Source organism: Urocampus carinirostris, chromosome 5 (genome assembly GCF_059441175.1).
Source record: "Urocampus carinirostris isolate Australia breed hairy pipefish chromosome 5, RoL_Ucar_1.0, whole genome shotgun sequence".
Taxonomy (NCBI): Eukaryota; Metazoa; Chordata; class Actinopteri; order Syngnathiformes; family Syngnathidae; genus Urocampus; species Urocampus carinirostris.
Window position 1 is genome coordinate 38,529,438 of NC_142353.1, and position 17,017 is coordinate 38,546,454.

Sequence of the window (17,017 nt, forward strand, 5' to 3'; positions counted from 1 at the left end):
CTAGACTGTTGTGTGGGGGGCTGCAAACATTTAGAAGGCATATATAGTAAAATAATCCCAAAAAAGTAAATATAGTTTGTTTCATTGAAGTTTATTTGTATAATTTCATTGCAATTATTACAGTATTATTGTTATTTTGCTTCTGATTCTTCTTTTTCCTTGAAGTATTATTTGGCTTTTTAATTTAAAAAAATCTTCAAATAAATTTTTAAGTTTATATAATTTTACTCTATATTTGAAATGTATAAATGTATTTTACTATATATTTTTAATTTTTTTCAGTCATATGTTTATAATTGAGGAACTGTTGATGACGTAAAAAGGAAACATAAGGTAGAAAAAAATACTTGAAAATACTTAAAACGAGCCAAATTATCCACACCCTGAGTGAGAAAATAGAGCACACAAAGCCCAAAAAATTGATCATTGTGAGCCTCCTCTCACCTTCTTTGTTTACTTTTATGAAGTGTGCACTTCCTGCTTCGAGAGGCCTGTTTAAAGGTCGTCTGCCATTAAATGTTACTGATTTGTTGCCGGTGCTGCTTAGCTTTGATCAATGCAACTTCCTCTTTAAATTGTTGTAATTGGTTAATTCAGCCTGAATGCCACTGCAAATTTGTTTTTGTGTGGCACGGAGTGAAACCAGAAAGAAACAAAGTATAGTGGGGGCATCTTTTGGCCACTTCCTGTTTGTGGACTCGCTAGGATATTTGAATACCTTTTACTTGAGATCGAATGCGATATTCATCCTTAGTCATTAATACTGATACTTGACCACCGTACCATTATTGTATAAATGTACACTATTGTGCAAAAGTTTGGGATTGCATGGAAATGTCCTTATTTTTTGAAGGAAAAGCACAGTTTTTTAATGATGATAACCTGAAACTAATCATTAATGCATCCCATACATTGTTAACGTAGTAAATGCCTATCCTAGCTATCTGGTTTTTAACGCAATATCTACATAGGTTTGTAGAAGCCCATTTCCAGCAACCAGCACGCCAGTTTTCTATTAATTGTGTTTGTTAATTGTGTTAAAAGTCTAATAGATGATTAGAAACACCGTGTGCAATGATGTTAGCACAGCTGAAAACAGTTTAGCTGGTTAGAGAAGCTATACAACTGACCTACCTTCAAGGAAGTCGAGTATCTAGATCATCGCGGTTGTGATGTGATTAAACTTTCAGAATGGTTAGAAAAAGAGAACTTTGGAGAACTCTTGTGTAAAAGTCGACACTATTCTTGTTCTGACAATCAAAAGCTATTCCATGTGAGAAATTGCCAAGAAACTGAAGATCTCCAACAACAGTGTATACTACTCCCATCAGAGAACACCGCCAACAGGCCCTAACCAGAGTATAAAGAGAAGTTGGAGGCACAACCAAGCAAGAGGACGAGTACATTAGAGTCTTTAGTTTGAGAAATAGGCGGCTTACAGGTCCTCATCTCGCAGCTTGTTTGAATATTACCCGCAAAACACCAGTGTCTACATCTACAGTGACGAGGCGACTCTGAGATGCTTGAAAGTAAAGAAGCCATATCTGAGACTGGCCAACATGACAATATGGGAAAAAGAAAACAGACATTGGACAACCCATTTGATGAATGAAAATGTGACTTTTTCATGAAAAACACTAAATTGTCTGGATGACCCCAAACTTTTGAACTGTCGTGCACCTTTCCTGCTATTTTTAAAGCCAGGCACCGACACCGGCGCTTATTATTAGTACTAACCCATGCCTACTTTTTACTGATCTCTTTTTACTGATGTTTAACCTGCTTCTCTAGCAGCCATCGACTGTGAAGTGGGTCCGTGGGGCCCCTGGTCGCCATGCACGTCTTCGTGTGGGGTAGGCAGCACCGAACGAAGTCGCCAAGTGTCCGTCCCCCCCAGGAACGGCGGGACGCCCTGCCCGGACCTCAAACAGCGCCGCGGGTGTTTCGGAAACAACGAAATATGCAGCTCGGCGAAAGGTGAGAGGGCTCTTCTGTTAAGGATTAATGCCACTTCCTGGGGCACTTCCAGATCCGTTACATGTGTTTGTATAGGGTCCATATGAACTGCATGGCAAAAGCTAAAAGCTGAGGGGTTAGTTCCATTCCTCGGGCAAGTAATGTAATTGTATAAATCTAGTGAAAACAGTTAGTTTATTAAAACATTTCCAGCGTTAGGAGTGTTACTGAAGAACGAATCGGTTACTAATTACTTCATTTTAAAAGAAACTCAGTTACGGATTACCGACAACAAAAAGTAGGCCGTTACTTTTAAAAATAACTACCCGGTTTCAAAATACCGTATGTACTCTAAATGATCCTGATTGGTTCCCCCTCCTATTTAAGCTCAGTGATTTCACTCTCCCTTTGTCAGTCCGTCAGCGAACCTCTGTTTACACAAGGCAAGCATTTTGATTCTGACTTCCATCGGTCCCGGTTTGTCACCCGTATCCCACTCGTCTGCTCCATATTCCCCGTTTGTCTCCGACTCCGACCCGTTCTTGGCCCCCGACCACGTTCTGATCTCCCGTCTCGGCTAACAATCCGTTTTTCCCGTTTGACCACGCTGCGATCTCCTGCTCCAGAAGATCCACTTCTGCATCCAGAATAGAATAGAATAGAATAGAATAGAATAGAATATACCTCCGAACACGCTCCGATCCCGTGAGCGGCTAGCTTCCCTCGTCCAGCGAGCACCAGATTGCTGGCGCTGGGTTTCCTCTATATCTCAAAAAACTTGTGAGTAAACGTTACGCATCTGGGTCCTCCTCCTCTTGACAAAAACGTGTATACAAACCTGTGAAGGCAGTGAACCTTTCATATTTCTTGGCTTGTGCAATCTTGAGACTTTGCCAACGAAGACTGAGCTGAGAAGCTCTACATACATCTGGTCTCTGGGCTTCAAACTACTTGAAGATCTCCTTCTCCATTTCTGGGTACACTCCAAGACATTTGTCTTTTTTCTCCAGGCCTGGTGTATTGCAAACATAATTTTTTAAATAAAAAGACCAAAATTCATCACACGTTTACCGTAAATTCTCCGCTCACATTCGCCCCATGATTTCGGGTGGATTTGTTGTTCCTGTATAAGCCACGCCCTCTACCCCATTTGCTACCTACCATTCGCTACTCCTGCCACAATACCAAATATGTGCATATAAAGCAACCCCATGATATGAGTATTTCATAGATGTAAATTTGGCTTGGATGCTCGTAGATACAGGAGGGAGAATATCTCCATGTGGAGAAATTCAGCGTATTCGTACTCTGCCATAATCACAGCTTTCCTCCTCTTAAAAACAACTACTAATAATTTTTCTTTAATTTACTGCTTTTTTCAAATTTAAACAACAGCAAAAAATGACTCAAGACTAGTATTATAGTCTTTATTTTCAAGCAAGAACAAGTCTTTGTGTGTGAATAATCTGATCCAACGATCTTATTAGATTTCCGTTTTTGGTAAAAGTTTGCCACTTAAACAAGCACATGTTGTTTATTTTTCATTATATTCTGGAGTGCGCGATAAAATCTACCGCTCAAAAGGTTTGCATGTACGCTCTTTGCTTGAGACAGCGCCGCTGTAACTGTATACAATTGTACTTTGTGGGTAGGTATAAAAACGCCCACCTTTATTGTCGTTTTAGGTTTGTATGTCGTGCCGTGATTAAAGGAGGAACAGTAAGAGAACAAAAGGACATTGTAAAACATGATCTGCTTTTGATATGTAGCAGAGTAGCAATGTTCCCTCTAATTTTCCTCGGGTCTGAGCGTTCACACAAAGTCGGTGAGCAATGCTTCAAACAACAGTGAGCAACCATAATCCCAAGTGTGGCAAGATAATTAATTATCAATCATGTCCAAAACTTGACATTTTGCTGAGTTTCCGGCAATGCAAAATGATTTTTCTCTTTTGAATGAATTGACTCATGTGCTCTTTTTTGTTCTATTCCCCCCTTCCTCCAAGCCATTTTGTGCATAATTTTATATAATATTTGGTTATGTTGGGATTAAAGAAGCCAAAACAACCTGAAGAGCCGTTTAGGACCCGAAGGAGCCGGTTCCTTTTAGTGAGCCGAGCCGAAGAAGCCGGTTCTCGACAAACTCTACTAACTTTACTCCACTTCGTTCTACTTCGACTCGACTTCAAAATACCGCATTTAGAACACAACGTCAGGGGAACCCGTGTATTTTTACCTTCATGCACTGTAACTTTGACTTAAGTCGCTTCTTAATTAGTAATTTTGATCCCTCATTTTTGTGCGCTGGCTAGATTTTCTTGTGCGCCAAGAATGTGCGAGCAGTGCGCAATTGCGCATGCGCGCAGCTTAGAGGGAACACTGCAGAGTAACGACCATGTTGTAGCGACAGTTCAGTTACAAAATTGTATTCTTGACAAGTTACAGTACTCGTTAACAAGGAAAATCCTTCCTAGTTCCTTTGTAACTTGTTAGTTCCAACACTGGTCCTAGTGTGATTATGTAAAATTTAATGAAAACACTCATTTTATTGAAACGTGTTATTTGTTGCATTTGTTTCTTGTCCGTCCGTGGCCATGCTGGCCTGCAGAGGTAGCCAAGATCCTTCCGGATTCCTTCAAGAGGAACTTTAAGGACCCTTGGAGGAGGCCTCACATGCTGATGAAGGAGGTGAAGGCCAGGTAAGACAATAAAAGTGTACTGGGAAAAAAACAGACACAATAGAAAATCTTAAAAATGATAAACATTAGATATACAGTACAGTTTATCCACCAAAACTGTCTAGAACAGGGGTGAGCAGCCCAAAATGTTAAAAGAGCCATAACAGACTAAATAAAACGTCCATCCATCCATCCATTACCTGCACCGCTTATCCTCAGTAGGGTCACGGGGGTGCTGGAGCCCATCCCAGGGGACATCCTGAACTAGTTGCCATCCAATCGCAGGGCACACAGAGACAGACAACTCACTCGCTCATTCACAGGGACAATTCGGACCGGCCAATTGACGTGATATGCATGTTTTTGGAATGTGGGAGGAAACCGGAGTACCCGGAGGAAACCCATGCAAGCAAGGGAAGAACATGCAAACTCCACACAGGAAGGTTCTATCTCATGATCTCAGAACTGTGATGCACACACGCTAACCACTGTGCTGCCTAAAGAAAACAAAAATACAAATATGTCTGTAGCCTCAAAACAATGTACCGTAGTTTTATATACCTATTTTCAAATCAAGAACAAACTCGTAACACACAATTTTGTTATTTACTATTTAGTATTTATTATAAACATTCGTAAATATTAAGAAAATGTTAAGAATGTTTGTTTGTGTCACGTTTGCCCTTTATTAGAAAAACAACCCCCCCCCAAAAAAAATTATACAGTAAATCCCTCCATCTTTTTCCACTTTCATACATTTCTGGTAAAGCTTCAGGGAGCCACTAGGGCGGTGCTAAAGGGCCACATGTGACAATAGATGCAAGTTGCTGACCCCTGGTCTAGAACAAGAGGAAACCCTAAAATAAAAATAAAAAAAGAATATAAAATAATTAAAAAAGAAATGTCTTTAAAAATATATGTAATACAGTGTTCACTTACTTTTTGCTGATGTTGCATTCAAAGATCCCCTGGATACTGCAAAACACCATACATAAACTTTGATTGTGTAATGTGATCATTACTCACTTTGCTGCAAACTTGAGGAATAAAACATAGTTAAAATAAAAAGAGAATAATGTAAGAAAAATTAGGAGAAATATCTGCCAAAAAATAATGATGCATTATTCCTTTTTTAACCTATGTTATAATTTTGTGCAGTATGTGAATTACCAAAAATATCAGCTTATTTCTTTTTAATCTCATGATTACTGATGTGAAGCACCTGTGCCCGCTCCTTTGGCGCCAACTGCCCTGGACTCTGATTGGCTCCCTGTCCCTATTTAAACCCACTCCTTTCTGTCACCTGTTGTCAGCCAGTCTGCGAACCTCAGTGTATTCTAGGCAAGCCTTTTTCGACCCTGACACCCACCTGTCTTGTTTTTGCGCCCGTCTGTCTCAGGCTACGACCCGTTTTGATCTTGACCACGTTTGCTCTCCCGTCCCGACTTACGGCGCGTTTTTGATCCCAACCACCTCTGCTCTCCCGTCCTGCCTTACGACCCGCTTCCGACCCCGACTACGTTTTTGCTCCCTGTCCCGACTACTGACCCGTTTTTTCCGTTCCCGACACCGCCATCACTCGCCACGGTCCACATCCGCGTTCAGAGCGACCTGCGTCCCGCGTCCAGCAATCACCGGATCGTGGGCGCAACCCTTTCTTCTAATGAAACTTGTGAGAAACGCTACGCAAGTGGGTCCTGTTCCCATTCTGGTCCTGACATTTTATTGTTCACCCTGAAGTTTATAATATGTTGTGCTTTTTGAATACTGTTTACAATGAAACGCCATTTTTAGAGTAACGTTTGTAGAATAAATTCAGAGCCACTAAAGCAGCCTATTGATTTTACTGCTTCGTGTCTTTTAGCTTTAATTGGGTCACCAGTTGTGAATTGAGAGAATAATTTTCCTGGAGGTTTAGACCAAATTCTGATTAATCTGCTTTCAGAAGCATCAGGCTTTTGAGTTTCCCCTGCAAACTCATTCATGCACGCATTGAGCGATTAATTACAGCGGAAGTGTTTTGTTCTATACAACAAAGTCCAATTGTGTCCATGCTAAGGTTGAGATTTCTCATCAATTACTCACAAGCTCGACTATGACCCTTCTTTTGTTTTGTGTGGGATAAATTACTATCCGGTAGAGTTTCAAAGATCAGACGAATTAAAGTTTGTGCACCAATAAGACTCGAGGGGCCAAGGCCAACGTTGTCATGGCAACCGGAGCCTTGAGATTGCTTTGGCTGTAAAATGCATGGTGATCTGACCTCTGCTGATAAAGCCGCTGTAATCCGGGTATTTTTTTTTAAGAAGGCAAAAGTGGAGCCTGCTTTCTTGGATGCGGTTTTTGCTGTGACTGCAGATGTTCTCATCATCTGGGATACAAAGTCATGGCCGATTTCCAAAAAGGCCTCAGAACCTTTCTCACTGATTAAAAGTGACATTGGACTCCCGACTTTCAGGGCCTTTGACGCACATTATCCAAGTAGAGACGACGTTCATTTGCGGGAAAGTGGATTGCGAGCGGGCTTTGGCGCATTAAAAGCTCCCTTATGTTTTTAGGAAACAGACAGGGATGATAAGTAGGAAAGCCTGTCATGTAAATGATAGACTTTAGCAAAGATTGGAATTAGCCTAACCCTGTCTACTTAGCGGAGATCGGAATACGTTTCTCTGCAACCTCGCAAACATGGATTCTTCTATTTGGGAAACTGTATCGTTACAATATAAGGATAGGAAGCTGTTTGCCAGTAGGTTTGTTGAATAAATTGGATTTAGCAAAACACAAGTACAAAGATCCATCAGTTTTTGCAGTAATGTGGACTAGAACCACCCGTTGAAAGTGGAAATCTGCAAAGTAGTGTTGCACCCTTTTTTTAATGTATTTTTTAGCTCACCTTCGCTAAAGAAGACTTGCCGACTTACCCACAGAAAGAAAACAGATGCATCGTTTAGGCAACATGATTAAGGGCATAGAACACAAACTCTTCACAGAGATGCAAAAAGAAGTCGCAGAGGTTTTGCACACTACAGTATAAAAGATGTTATATGAATTGGCCAATCTGCATTGCAGGGCTCAAGTCAAGGGGTGCTGGCCGATTGTCTTGATTCTTGGCTGCCCGAAATGTTGCTCGGTGGTGCCGAAAGCAGCCTTATACAACCGAAAATACAGTACATGAAATTGAAAATCTATAATATTTTGGCCTGAAGATGGATGGGTGCTGCCAGGCTGTACTTGCCCAAGACACACTACAGGATAACGGTGCCTCTACGACCCTGGCGGTAAAGGGATCCTACCAACCATTATTACAATGAAATGCTACCAATACGGTAACCATTTAAGAATGAAATAAATTATTATAGTGCTGATGCCAGATTTCTTAATAAATGTTCTATTAAAAATACTGTTAAAATATTTCTGATGTTTTTTTGATGCAACCCTAGCTCTTACATGTTTTTAATTTAATGTGCCTTATATATCAAACATACCTAACATAAAACTGTTTTGGATGGTACTCCTTATAATCCCTCCATCCATCTATTATCTGCCCTGCATATCCTCAGTCGGGTTGCGACACCCTGAATTGGTTGCCAGCCTGTCGCAGGGCACACGGAGATATACAACGCTTCACACGCTCATTCACACTTAGGGACAATTCGGACCGGCCAATTAACCTGGGAGGAAACCCACGACAGCACGGGGAGAACATGCAAACTCCGCACAGAAGCTGGTAGCTGGATTTGAACCCATGACCTCAGAACTGTGCCACAGATGCGCCAACCATGCCAACCTTCCTTATAGTCCAGTGCGCCTTATAGTCCAGAAAATACAGTACCTAGCTTTTTTTGCACTTACGCTTGCAATTACAAAGAAAAGAATGAGGATTTGATATTTGTCAAGTGATTTTTAAGAAAAATGAAAACATGGGAAACATACACTGCAAAAAAGATTCTTGTTGCATTCAAACTATCTGTTACAAAACCTTTGGCCTATTTTTTGGGGGAGTAAAATAAAACACATCATCTCATTAGCCGTACCACTTATCCTCATTAGGGTCGCGGGGGGGCTGGAGCCCATCCCAGCCATTTCCGGGCAGTGGGCAGGGGACACCCTGAACTGGTTGCCAGCCAATCGCAGGGCACACAGGGACAGACAACTCATTCGCTCATTCACACCTAGGGACAATTTGGACCGGCCAATTAACCTGAAATGCATGTTTTTGGAATGTGGGAGGAAACCGGAGTGCCCTGAGGAAACCCACGCAAGCACGGGGAGAACATACAAACTCCGCACAGGAAGTCCGGAGCTGGATTTGAACCCACGACAGGTTCCCATGACATGAACTGTGCCGCACAAGCGCTAACCACTGCGCCGCCATGCTGCCCTAAAACACATTATATATTTTTTAAAAATTAAATCCATATCAAATATAAATAAATAAATTGTCAAATAAGAAATGTAATATTTATATTCATCTTCCAAATCAAATAATCATTCTCATTTTATGTATCATTAAAAAAATCTAGAGATTCTGTATTTTTTTTACTATATTCTACTTATAGTAACGCATCAAATGAATTGTAAATAAGAAAAAAATATATATTTAAAGTAGGAATAATTAGCTAAAACCTGCCATATTAAATAATTTTGCTTATTTTAAGTATTTCTAACCCTGTTTTACTAGACAGATGAAGTTTAAAATTCAAAAATATTTGACGTTACAATTTCAATACAAAAACATCTTAAAATTATTTTTGGTAATTTTGCCATAACAATTAAGTTCAAAATATTTAAAAATGTTTGTATTTGACAATTTTGCTAAAAAAAAAAAAAAAGAGAAGAGAAAAATAAGAAAAATATATAAGTGGAAGAATATATATTTTTCTTAAAGCAGAAATTAAAATTTATATTTGAAAAAAAAAATGATTTCACCTATTTAACATTTTAACTGGACTTTTTTTGGTGCATCAAATGCATCAGAAATGATTAAATATTGCAAAAAAAACTTTAAAAACTTTTAATAATGGATTTGATTTGTTTATCTAGTGAGAATATGATTCAAAGCTGTTTTTTTTTTAATAAAACCAATTCGAACATCTAAAAACATATTTGAATAAAAGCCAAAGTGCAGAAACAGTGTAGGAGAAAGGCCGCCAGCCAACTCCACTTATAGCGCGGCAACTGAGACCTAGGCCTAGGCCGCCTGAGACAATGGCGGCCAAGAAGGCCGAAAGCCACTCCCTCATCTCCCCGGCCAGGAAACATGGTAAAACCAAGCCATGGTTCTCATTTTCTCTATCCCTCGGCTGAAGGATGAGGACAAAAAGGGATGGAGAGACTTTTTTTTTCCCGCCATGCCGTCAATGAACTGAAAAAATTGATAATTTAAAGCTAAAATCCGTCATGATAAATGCTAAAGACAAAATGAGGCTATGTCGAAATAGTTTGTGTGGGGAACTGTGAGCTCTTCCTGCTGGCTGATTAGGTAACCAATGATTTTCATCCTGAATTAAGTAAATATAATTTAAAGCAATTTACTTTACAACCGCCAATGCTAATGTCTAGAGACACGCTCAAAAAATGACTTCATAGTTTAATTGTTGTGAAACATGAAAACAAAATCTTACTCAATCCAGCAAAGTTAAACAATAAACTGAACTGTTTCCTCATAGCAAGAACTCAACGGGGATGATGTTTTGTCACAGATGACCGAATGAGAGACAAAATAAATAGAAGCGGGAGAACAAAGCGTCTGCCAGCGAACACATTATTATTCTCTCTGGAGTTCAGGCGCGGCCTTGTTGATATTAGGATGGACTGCAGGTGACATGACACCGGCTGGATCACCTTCATATGACACCTACTTTGTTATCAGAGCCGCCATTGCTCTTTTGTCTGCCTCGCCACGCCGTTACAACACAGCTCGCTGCTGTGCTAAGTTGACCTGCATAAAAATCTCATTTTATCGCTGCCGTTTGTCTGCAAATGAGTGAACCATTTCCCAGATTGATTCTTGGTTGAGTAATTCTGCATACAGAAGTGAGATAGAGTTGTGCCTCTCTATACGAGAATCTCTAAACAGGGGGATTTCAATATACAGGTTTTATTTGCAAGAAAAATCTTGTATGGTACATGAAGGAAAATGCAGTTCATGATCAGTCACAGAGGGTACCACTTGGAACCACTAGGGACCACTCATGACCGGTTACCGCCACTATTAACCCGTCTTGTTAAGGATCTGCTCTAGATGGCGTGGAACGCTGATTAGTACAGTAATGGTTGTCTTTTTTCGTAGTGTTCAGTACACGGAGAATCGGAAATCGCAACAGTATCAAGATAACCAGAGGCAGTAGTCATGGTTCAAAAATCAGGCAAGGGGGCGGTGATCCGGTGGACTCACTTTGGCAAAACCTTGGTCATCCTGCAAGGGGGATTACTACTCGTGAGGCCCCTTTCTCAGCGTTTCTTATTTTCCTTGTGCTCAGGTTTTGAGTTTTTCCTGGCCCGCATGTTGGTTAAAGATCAGGGGATGGTGTCATTGTAATCCTGTGCAGTTTTTTGAGATATTTTGTGATTAAGGGCTATACAAAGAAATGTGACTTGACTTGACAAAGGCAACCGTACAAATGTTCGGCCAACCGGTACAACGGAAAACAACAAGGCTTTAACAAGAAGTCTTGGAACTTGACAAGAGGCAACAAACTAGCACTGAGATAAAAAAAAGGACGGTTTAAATAGTGAAGAGACATATGTGATTTGAGAGTAATCAGAACAAGTGACACCAGATGCTAAAAATTAGAGCCAGGAAGTTAGTGACCAAATAAAGTAAGGATAAATGAGAGGGAGAGAAAGAGGACATCAAACCAGTTTGCCCATGAAAACTACTATAGACCAAAATTATTTTTGGGTGTGTGTTCATTTAAATTTACACTAACTAATTTTAAGTGAACAGTGAGTGCTTACGTATCATCAACAGACTATCGATCTCATACCTGTCAACTTTCGCCAATTGCTTCCCTTATTAATGATTGCAAATCCTACTTGTTGAGCGACAATAAACCTTAAAAACGGCACCTGCTCACAACAAGAATATTTAGAATACCACGTCAACATTATCAATCTATGATGATGATATCGTTTGCTAACAGTGACCAGATAAAAGGGATCGGTCTTTTACAATGTTTTTTTCCTCTATAACATTTTTTACATCGTACACAATTTGAGATGATCAAAAAACATAAAATACAGGGAAACTGTTTACGTTTATTGACAGGTATGCAATCTCCGTGACTTCTCCTTTTGCACCTATTCTTTACGGCGTTGCAAGTTCTCATAATAAACTCGCATTTTATTCTGTTAATATAATTTTATGTCATGGTTGTCATGGCGCCCAATTGGCCATGCCCGTGTGTGTCACGGTTGCCATGGTGCCCAATTGGTCCCACCTGTGTGTGTCACGGTTGCCATGGTACCCAATTGGCCCCGCCCGTGTGGCGCCAGCTGCGGCTCGTTGAGTGATTGGCTCTCTGTCTATATAAAGCTCAGCGCTCTCTTGCTTCGGTTGTCAGCCCGTCAAACGAACTTCTGCCCTGCAAGACGTGGGTTCTGACTCGGTCCTCTTTTGCTGTTGGTATTTCAAGTCCGGTATTGTTCCAGTTTTTGTTGTCCTGTTTAATTTCGGGTTCCAGTTTTGTTTCCGTCTGTTTTCGTCCTGTGTTAGATTCTTCAGTTTTTGTTCCCGTCTAGTTTCTCCTGTTGATTTTCGTTATCCTGATTCGTTATCAATCTCGTCAGTCTCTGGCTTCCCGTCTTTCCACGCCAGACCGGCTGCCTAACGTGCATGACTCCACATTTCCCGTAAAATAAAGGCTTGTGTGAGAACGTCACGCGATTGGGTCCTAATCCTGTTCTGGTTCCTGACATTTTAATACTGTAATATTTTAAAGATTTATTATTATTTAAATGTGTGTTTAGCGATGAGAAATATGCTATTTAGGATTCACTTTGATATTTTTGGGAGCATAACAATTAGTTTCAAATGATTTCATATTGAGAAAAAGGTCGTATGAAGGATAACCACTGTATTAATAATGTCTCCATTGAATAACTCTGCTATTTTTGTATGTTTTAGCTACTGTGTGTACTTGCGGGTAAAACGAGCCAGCGTGGCCTGCAAAATGAAACTGTGGAGTGCCCAACTGGTGCGAGAGAGGCTGGTATGCGCCGAGTGCCAGAGTGACGCCATGTCCAAGTCGGACCGATGCGGGGGGGACGGCCTGCAGGGCTCCAGGTAAAGTCATTTATCCTACAGGGAAGGGATTCGCAATTTTTTGAGTCGTGGGCCGCATTCGGGTAAAGAAATTGGCTAAAAGGAGGAAAATGATTTTCCATTTTAGTTCTTATATCGACCGATACAGTCTCGAATCTGATACCTTGGAAATAAGTGAGGGGGAAAAGATAATGTGGGCCTATCCAATTTTTCTCAAATTTTCGCTGCAATTTTATCTTTTTTTTTCTTTTCTTTTTTGAGAAAAATGACCCCAAAGAAGAAAATATTTTTTTAATAGCAGTAATGCCATGCATTTATGAAGGAACAAATTGAAATTATGTATCTGTACATACATTTAATTAAATTGGTTGTTAAACATTCAAAATTAATCCAAAGAAACACATTATACCCCTATTTTAAGCATCAAATTTAATGATATGAAATGAAAAACTCAAAATGTAATAAAGCTGGGCCAGAGGTTTTCTTTATTAAGTTTGAGAAATATACTGATAAATAAAATAAATACATGATAAAATCAGCTAATAAAATAAAATGTTGCCTTCTATTTGAATGTTCAGAAGAGATTTTTGGGGGGGTTTGAGAAATATACTGATAAATAGAATAAATACATGAAAAAAGTAGCAATTAAAGTAAAATGTACCCATCTATTTGAATGCTGGGGACATCGAGGACAAGAGTGGCACCAAATCAACAATCATAGCTCCAACAGGAGGATCGTCAAACTTCTTGAAGAGGGTAACTCTACTTGTATGGTTGCCAAAGATGCGGGGTGTTCATGGTCAGCTAGCTGTATTGAAGATTTAGACCACGTACAAACAGCATGAGAAGATTGTTCAAGTCAAGCGTACTGGTAGGCCAAGGAAGATATGTAGGAGTCACCACAAACAACTAAGGGCCATATGTCTTGAAAACAGAAAATGCACAATAAGACAAATGAAGAGGACATAGGAGGAAGTTGAAGTCGATGAATGTGACAGAACAATGCAAAATTGCTTAAAAAAATGGTAACACTAAAAGGAAACCATCGTTGACACCTAATCACAAAAGAACAAGACCGCATGGGCTGAGAAGAGGCAATCATGGACTGTGGATGACTGGATGAAGGTTATCTTTAGTGATGAGTCACAAATCTGCATTGGACAAGGTGATGTTGCTGGAACTTTGTTTGGTGCTGTTGCGGTGAGACTTACAAAGAGGAAAACATCCAAATTTCCACAGTCCTTAATGATATGGGGCCGCATGTCAGGCAGAGACACTGGTTTATTATTCCTTCAATTGAAAAAAAAAACGTTTGAGGATGATCATGATCTTATTTTCCAAGACGACAATGCATTATGCCACATATCAAAAACTGTGAAAGCAGTCCTTAGGGAAAGACGCATACAGTCTACGTCATGGCCTGCAAATAGCCCAGATCTCAACCCAATTGAAAACCTGTGGTGGAAATAGAAGAAAATTGTCTACAGCAAGGCTCCAACCTGCAATTAAAGAGAGTTGGCACCAGATTAATGAAGAATACTGTTTGTCACTCATCAAGTCCATGCCTCAGAGACTGCAAGCTGTCATAAAAGCCAAAGGTGGTGCAACGAAATACTAGTGATATGTTTTGGTATTTCTTTGTCTGTTTTTCTTGATTCCATATTTTTTCTTCAGAATTGGGTGATTCCATATTTCTTTCCCTGTGCTTGGTCTATAACCGCCACTGTCATGATTGCCCTCACCTGTGTCCGCTCATTTGGCGCTAGCTGCTGCTCGTTGCCTGATTGGTTCCCCTCCTATTTAAACTCAACGCTTTCATTCACTCCTTGTCAGTCCGTCAGCGAACCTCCGCACATGCAAGGTAAGCACTATTTGACTCTGGCTCCCATCTGTCCCGTCCGTTCCTGCATCCTGCTCGTCTACCCCTGGTTTCCTGATCGTCTCCGGGTCCTTGACTTTTTCCTTCCTTAGACCACGCTCTAATCTCCCACCCCGGCTGCTCGACTCATTTTTGCCCACCAACCACGCTCTGATGTCCTGTCCCGGCTGCCCAACTCGTTTCCGCCTTCCGACCACGCTCCGATCCTGTGAGCTCCGTTCTCCTCCTGCCCAGCGATCACTGGATTGCTGGCGCTTGCTTTCCCGTACCTGCCTTCTCAGCTTCCGCAATAAAGTTTGTTGTGAAACGTCACGCGTTTGGGTCTACCATCTGTTCTGGTTCTGACAGCATCAAAGTTTTTATTCATTTCTATTAGTGTTTCTGAATGTCAAGGAGTTGCACTTTTGAAAAACTTTATTTTTTCAAACTTTTTATCTAAAATGTTGGAGTCAATACTTGTCCAAGATTGATGATTCCATACTTTTTGCTAGACTTGCAACTGTGTTTTTCCTTCTGGTTTTCCTAGAACTTTCTGGTCAGCCGCTTCCACAGCAGGCTGCCACGGATCGTGGGTGCGGGAGTCGTCTTCCGAAGATTGCCGGTGTCCCCTTTACTCGGTCCTCTTTGTGTGAGCAGCCGGCACAAGTCCACAAACACCGGGCCGCCTTGTCCTCAACAGCTCCCGCGAGAGCCCTGCCACTCAAACCCTCGGATCCAGAATTCCTAGATGGGGTCACTCAAGGAAATCAAGCAGCATCCTGCCACTTATTTTTGTAATCTCATACTCCGTACTGTTTCGCTTACTACGCACACAGCTAACTCATTTTACTGCCACTTTGTTTTGCTTTTTCTTCACCAAAGCACAACAAAGGCGATGACATATTCGTACCTCTCTGCTATCTACCTCCATGACTGCGAGTTTGTTCTGAGAATATAAATATGCAAATATATAAATAACAATTTAGCTTTATACATTTTCTACTTTTGATTTCCCTGTGTCGTGTAAAGTAGCGGCATGTTTTTGTATCTTAATGTTTTGACACCAAACAGCTGTGGCTACGTTTCGATTACAACACGATTCTCTACTTATATTTTTTACTCTGTATAAAAGTTCGATTAGTCAAACCTCTAAAAATCACAACTCGACCCAAACACAGCCAGACTGATTTCAGTAAAGTAGAACTGTAACTCATATTGCCGCCAATGGCATTGAATGAGGTAATAGATTTTGTCTACCATAGCCATTAATGGTACCAAAGGTCTCAAGAGAAAATAAGAATTTAAAGTGTCTTAGTGTCATTTTGCCGATATGTATTTAATCAGAATGCCAGGATGTGCTGTTAATGGCCAGAATTTGAGTCCGCTCTCACAATTCCCACAGTGGCGCAGTCCGACTAATGATTTTTAATTCATAAAAGGATGTAAAGACCTGTCATAGCACTTGTTATATGCTTAAAGGGACACTGTGTAATATTTTATCACTAGATGTTGCTGTGTTGTGCAGTTCAACCCAAAACACATGCTACAAAGTACAAGGAAGAACTACAGGGACTCAAACTGACCAAGCTGCACCATATTTCAGCATGCAAGTGTAAGGTTTTGGGGTTTTTTGGTACCTGTAGCAGCAAGATGGCGGACAATCATGTCAGCTTCCTTCAAGTCAGTGTTTAACCTTTTATGAGCTAATGCACATTTCTTTCATTCAAAAAAAATCCAGCAGAACACCACTTCCGGTGCAATTGCAGTAAAGGTTGATCGCTAGACCGCACAGGCACACAAATGGTATAATTTTCCACTGGTTAAAAAACACTGCTCTTAGGCGGCATGTTTTTGTATACTCCGTACTGTTTCGCTTACTACGCACACAGCTAACTCGAGGCTTAAGTTATGTAAAATTAAAAAGTACACATTTCCCAACCAGCAAGTATTTTTTTTAAAAGTAAGTTTAAATGATAGTTTGCGTATTTTTTGCCTATTGTTCAAATCAATTTTGTTTTTTTTTCAATGAATAAAGTTTATCTTTTACCACTATTGCATCTCCAGTAAAGGTTGATCGCTAGACCGCACAGGCACACAAATGGGATAATTTCCCACGGCACAGTACGACAATTAACTACTGTGCTACTGGTTAAAAAACACTGTTCTAAGTGAGGCTTATGTTATGTAAAATTAAAGAATACAAATTTCTCAACCATCAAGTATTTTTTTTAAAAGTAAGTTTAAATGATAGTTTGTGTAT

The 17,017-nt window shown here is 40.3% G+C and overlaps 1 protein-coding gene across 2 annotated transcripts in view; it reads left to right on the forward strand.

Annotated features, from left to right (window-relative positions):
- LOC148366320 (somatomedin-B and thrombospondin type-1 domain-containing protein) overlaps nt 1-16,591 on the forward strand; it is a 39,328-nt gene extending 22,737 nt beyond the window's left edge. Inside the window, exons 2-5 of one of the 2 annotated variants that reach the window (XM_088336769.1) lie at nt 1,792-1,977; nt 4,564-4,654; nt 12,762-12,920; nt 15,305-16,591. In XM_088336769.1, the coding sequence (XP_088192895.1) occupies nt 1,792-1,977; nt 4,564-4,654; nt 12,762-12,920; nt 15,305-15,410 (542 nt within the window). In that variant the 3' untranslated portion in view covers nt 15,411-16,591. The remainder of the gene's footprint in view (nt 1-1,791; nt 1,978-4,563; nt 4,655-12,761; nt 12,921-15,304) is intronic. The other variant, XM_088336770.1, reaches the window with a different exon arrangement.
- The last annotated feature ends 426 nt before the right edge of the window (nt 16,592-17,017 follow it).